At 56.9% G+C, this 5893-nt stretch overlaps 1 protein-coding gene across 1 annotated transcript; it reads left to right on the forward strand.

Moving 5' to 3' along the window:
* Positions 1 to 257: 257 nt before the first annotated feature.
* On the forward strand, positions 258 to 4889 carry LOC136115666 (zinc finger protein 541-like; the record flags this gene model as incomplete). The annotated part of the gene is made up of 6 exons (XM_065861869.2): positions 258 to 357; positions 3358 to 3433; positions 3591 to 3679; positions 3871 to 4002; positions 4383 to 4504; positions 4658 to 4889. Coding segments are annotated over exons 1-6 (654 nt in total), but the record flags the coding sequence as incomplete, so codon positions are not given.
* Positions 4890 to 5893: the final 1004 nt, after the last annotated feature.

Here is a 5893-nt window from a genome sequence, read left to right on the forward strand (position 1 = left end):
GGGAGCTCCAGTGCCATCCCTGGGAGCTCCAGTGCCATCCCTGGGAGCTCCAGTGCCATCCCTGGGAGCTCCAGTGCCGTCCCTGGGAGCTCCAGCTCCATCCCCAGGAGCTCCAGCGCCATCCCTGGGAGCTCCAGCGCCATCCCTGGGAGCTCCAGCGCCGTCCCTGGGAGCTCCAGCGCCATCCCCGGGAGCTCCAGTGCTGTCCCCGGGAGCTCCAGTGCCATCCCTGGAAACTCCAGCGCCATCCCTGGGAGCTCCAGTGCCGTCCCTGGGAGCTCCAGCGCTGTCCCCGGCGCCGTCCTTAACCTGGAGCTGGCCCTGCACTGCCTGCACGCAGCGCGCGGCGACCTGATGGTGAGTGACCCCAAAACCCCCAATATCACCCCAACCCCCCCGATATCACCCCAAACCCCCCGATATCACCCCAAAACCCCCTGATATCACCCCCAAAAGCCCCAATATCACCCCCATGCCCCCGATATCACTCCAAAAGCCCCGATATCACCCCAAAACCGCTGATATTTCCCCAAAACACCCTGGTATTTCCCCAAATCCCCGATATCTCCCCAAACCCCCCGATATCACCCCAAAACCCCGATATCACCCCAAAACCTCTCGATATCACCCCAAAACCCCTGATATCTCCCCAAAACCCCCCGATATCACCCCAAAACCCCGATATCTCCCCAAAACACCCCGATATCACCCCCAAAAGCCCCTGGTATCTCCCCAAAACCCCCGATATCTCCCAAAACCCCTTGATATCACCCCAAAAGCCCCCGATATCACCCCAACCCCCCCGATATCACCCCAAACCCCCCTGATATCTCCCCAAAACCCCTTGATATCACCCCAGAACCCCCCGATATCACCCCAAAATCCCCGATATCTCCCCAAAACCCCCCAATATCACCTCAAAACCCCCCTGATATCACCCCAAACCCCCCTGATATCACCCCAAACCCCCTTGATATCTCCCCAGAACCCGCTGATATCACCCCAAACCCCTCTGGTATCTCCCCAAACCCCCCGATATCACCCCAAAACCCCCTGATATCACCCCAAACCCCCTTGATACCTCCCCAGAACCCCTTGATATCTCCCCAGAACCCGCTGATATCATCCCAAACCACCCCGGTATCTCCCCAAAACCCCCTGATATCTCCCCAAACCCCCTGATATCTCCCCAAAACCCCCTGATATCACCCCCATGCCCCCGATATCACTCCAAAACCCCCCGATATCTCCCCCAAACCCCCGATATCTCCCCAAAAGCCCCGATATCTCCCCAAAACCCCCCGATATCACCTCAAAATCTCCCGATATCACCCCAAACCCCCTTGATATCTCCCCAAAACCCCTTGATATCTCCCCAGAACCCCCTGATATTACCCCAAAACCCCCCGATATCTCCCCAAAACCCCCCTATATCACCCCAAACCCTCCCGATATCACCCCAAACCCCCCGATATCTCCCCAAAACCCCTGATATCACCCCAAAACCCCCCCGATATGACCCCAAATCCCCATGATACCACCCCAAAACCCCCCGATATCACCCCAAAGCCCCCTGATATCACCCCCAAAAGCCACAGTATCACCCCCATGCCCTCGATATCACTCCAAAACCCCCGATATCACCCCAAACCCCCCAATATCTCCCCCAAGCCCCCCGATATCACCCTAAAACCCCCTGATATCTCCCCAAAACCCCCTGATATCACCCCAGAACCCCCCGATATCACCCCAAAAGCCCCAATATCACCCCCATGCCCCCGATATCTCCCCAAACCCCCCGATATCACCTCAAAATCTCCCGATATCACCCAAAACTCCCCCGATATCACCCCAAACCCCCTTGATATCTCCCCAAAACCCCTTGATAACTCTCCAGAACCCCCTGATATCACCCCAAAACCCCCCGGTATCTCCCCAAACCCCCCGATGTCACCCCAAAACCCCCTGATATCACCCCAAAATCCCCTGATATCTCCCCAAACCCCCCTGATATCACCCCAAAACCTCCTGATATCTCCCCAAAACCCCTTGATACCAGCCCAGAACCCCCTAATATCACCCCCAAACCCACCAATATCATCCCCAAAAGCCCCAGTATCACCCCCATGCCCCCGATATCACCCCAAACCCCCCGATATCACCCCAAAACCCCCTGATATCTCCCCAGAACCCCCAGATATCACCCCAAAACCCCCTGATATCTCCCCAAATCCCATTGATATCACCCCAAAAACCCCCGATATCTCCCCAAAACCCCGATATCTCCCCAAAACCCCCCGATATCACCCCAAATCCCGCTGATATCTCCCCAAAACACCCCAATATCTCCCCAAAACACCCTGGTATCTGCCCAAATCCCCTTGATATCACCCCAGAACCCCTTGATATCACCCCAAAACCCTATGATATCTCCCCAAAACCCCCCGATATCACCTCAAAATCTCCCGATATCACCCCAAACCCCCCGATATCACCCCAAAACCTCCCGATATCTCCCCAAACCCCCTGATATCACCCCAAAGCCCCCGATATCACCCCAAAACCCCTTGTTATCACCCCAGAACCCCCCGATATCACCCCCAAGCCACCCGATATCACCCCCAAAAGCCCCAATATCACCCCCATGCCCCCGATATCTCCCCAAAACCCCCGATATCTCCCCAAACCCCCCTGATATCTCCCCAAAACCCCCCGATATCTCCCCAAAACACCTTGATATCACCCCAAAACCCCCTGATATCTCCCCAAATCCCCTGATATCACCCCAAAACCCCTCAATATCACCACAAAACCCCCTGATATCTCCCCAAAACCCCTCGATATCTCTTCATAACCCCCTGATATCTCCCCAATGCCCCTCAATGTTACCCCAAAACCCCCGATATCACCCCAAAACCCCCCGATATCTCCCCAAAACACCCCGATATCTCCCCAAAACACCTCGATATCACCCCAAACCCCCCAATATCAGCCCAAAACCCCCTGATATCTCCTCAAATCCCCTGATATCACCCCAGAACCCCTCGATATCACCCCAAACCCCCTGATATCTCCCCAAAACCCCTTGATATCACCTCAGAACCCCCTGATTTCACACCAAACCCCCCGATATCACCCCAAACCCCCCAATATCTCCCCAAAGCCCCCTGATATCACCCCCAAACCTCCTGATATCGCCCCAAAACCCCCCGATATCTCCCCAAGCCCCCCGATACCTCCCCAAACCCCCCGATATCTCCCCAAAACCCCCCCGATATCACCCAAAACCCCCAAAATCACAACTTGGGGCGTCCTGCTCCGAATGGAAGGCGAACCCCGAGCCTTTTCCTCTTGCAGAAGGCGCTGGAGATGCTGCTTTCGGGGGGGCCCCCCAAGTCCGAATCGGACCCTCTGGCCAATTATCATTACGCAGGTAAACGAGGAACGGGGCCCATTCCCCCCCCAGGACACAAACAGACACCACGATACCCTTTCCACGCTGATTTAAACATCTTGGGCTGCCGATAACGACCCCCCCGCCCCATTTGCTAATTGCGTTCCCCATAACGAACCCGCTCATTGCCCCGCAGGCTCGGACACGTGGACGCCATTGGAGCAGCAGCTTTTCCACCGTGCTTTTGCCACCCACAAGAAGGACTTTTATCGCATCCACAAGAAGGTAAATCCCCCAAAATCATCGGTTTTTAACCCAAAAAGCCGCGTTTTTGAGTCACGCATCGAACTCCCGTTCTCCAAATGTCATTTTGCTGCTTAACGCTGCAAAAAAGGCACCGGAATGAGACAAAACGAGGCGTAAATGTGATTTACCGCGGCGTTTCCATCCTAAACCGCCCCTATCCCCTCGCTTAGGTCCAGACTAAGACTGTGGCCCAGTGTGTTGAATATTACTACATCTGGAAGAAAACGACCAAACTCAAGTCCTACCGAGCAAAAGGGACGGGCAAAAAAGCCAAGAGAAACAAGGAAAAGGCCGAGGAGAAGGTAGAAAACGCGTTTACGCGGAATTTGCGCCACGGGAAAACCGCCTTGAGGCCAAAAAAGCGGCTTTTTGGGCCCGAAATGGGCTCGATTGGCTGCAGGTTGATTGCAGTGATTCCAGGTATTAACGATCCTGGTGGGGTTTGAATGGTTTGGGGGATATTCTGTGGTTTTGGCTTCGCCGCCGAAGGGAATTGCTGTGCGTTCCCTGCCAAAAAGCGGTGGTTTGTGTCACAAAAAGAGCCGGTTTTGGCTCTTTTAGCCTCACCTGGCTGAGTTGTCTCTATGGGCTGTTCCATAGGGTCTTGTTTCCAAGCTGGTTTATTCTCAGCGCTCTCGACCTTTGGTGAAAGGGGGGAATGAGGGGAATCTCTGCTTTCCAGGCCACTTTCCAGCCCCCGAAGAAGAAGCCCCGTCCCTCGCCCGAGGAAAGGGCCAAAACGAAGCAGCAAATGGCCCAAAATGAGGGCGCCGGGGAGTCCTTTCCATGCACGGAGTGCGGCAGGTGAGTTGTTGCTTATTTGGGGATAAAGAGGTTAAAAGGTGTTAAAGCCACCCGGCGCGGAGCCGAGAAACGGCGCCGGGCCCGCGCCAAAACGCACCCAGAGAGGGTGAAGCCAAAAAGCACTAAAACCTGGGTTTTCCGCCCCGTTTCCAGGGCGTTTGCCACGATGCGGGGCAAGAACGCACACATGAGGTGGCACCGGGCGCGGGAGCTGCAGGCGGGGACCGAGCTGACCCCAAAGGGCTTGGAAATTGAGGACAAACCAGCCGAAATGGTGATTGCTGCGCTGGTTCTGGAGCCGCAGGCCGGGACCGAGCTGCCCATAAAGTGCTTGAAGATTGAGGAGAAACCAGCTGAAATGGCGATTGCGGGACCGGAGCTGCAGGTCGGTGTGGGGGGGAATTGGGGTCTGGTGTGGGGGGGGGGACATTGGGGGTCGGTGTGAGGGGGAATTGGGGGTCGGTGTGGGGGGGAAGTTGGGGGTCAGTCTGGGGAGGATTTGAGGGGTCAGTCTGGGGAGGATTTGGGGGTCGATGTGAGGGGCATTAGGGGTTGGTGTGGGGGGCGTTGGGGGTCAGTGCGAGGGGGAATTAGGGTCCGGGGGGGGATTGGGGGTCGGTGTTTGAGGGGGGAACTGGGGGGTTGGTGTGCGGGGGCGGCCTTGGGGGTCGGTGTGAGGGGGCATTGGGGGTCAGTCTGGGGAGGAATTGGGGGTCGGGGGGGCATTTGGGGGTCGGTGGGGGGGAGCTGGGGGTCGGGGTTTGGGGGGAGCTGGGGGTCGGGTGGGGGGTGGATTGAGGGTCGGTGTGAAGGGAATGGGGGGGCCATGAGGGGAACGGAGGCGCAGAAACAACTTTACAGCCTCCGGAGCCATGAACCTTCACACCCCGCAGGGCTCCAGAGCAGCTGCGTTCGTTTCGCCGTCGGGCGCAAGGGGAGCGATGGTTCCACCCCTCGTGCGCCGCTCCGAGCGGCAGGAGCTGCGTTTAAATACAGCGAGGTGCTCGTGTCCCAACGACCCCGGAGCGCCCGCACACATCCATAACCTTTCCCGCTCATCACTGCCGTAGTCTCCGCCTGGACGCCCCCTGTTCGCCTGTGCGGCGCCACCTGGTGCTCTGGAGGAGGGGTCTTTGGATGAAGGCTCCTTCAGCTTCCTCAGGTTTGGCTCCTTGTGTTGAATGGACTGGGACCCAAGCTCCAGGTCGGTTGAACCCAGCCTGGCACCCCCTTTTTGCTGTAAATCTCGGTTCTCTCGTCCCCTCGAGTTCACAGCTGGTGCCGTAAAACTCCTGATCCTGGCACTGCTGGGTTCTGGTTTCCTTACCATGAGTTCACCTAAAGCTCTGAACTAAGGGCTCGTGTGGCTCAGCCCTAAAGTGTTGGCTC

The sequence above is a fragment of the Patagioenas fasciata genome, chromosome 37 (assembly GCF_037038585.1).
Source record: "Patagioenas fasciata isolate bPatFas1 chromosome 37, bPatFas1.hap1, whole genome shotgun sequence".
Classification (NCBI taxonomy): Eukaryota; Metazoa; Chordata; class Aves; order Columbiformes; family Columbidae; genus Patagioenas; species Patagioenas fasciata.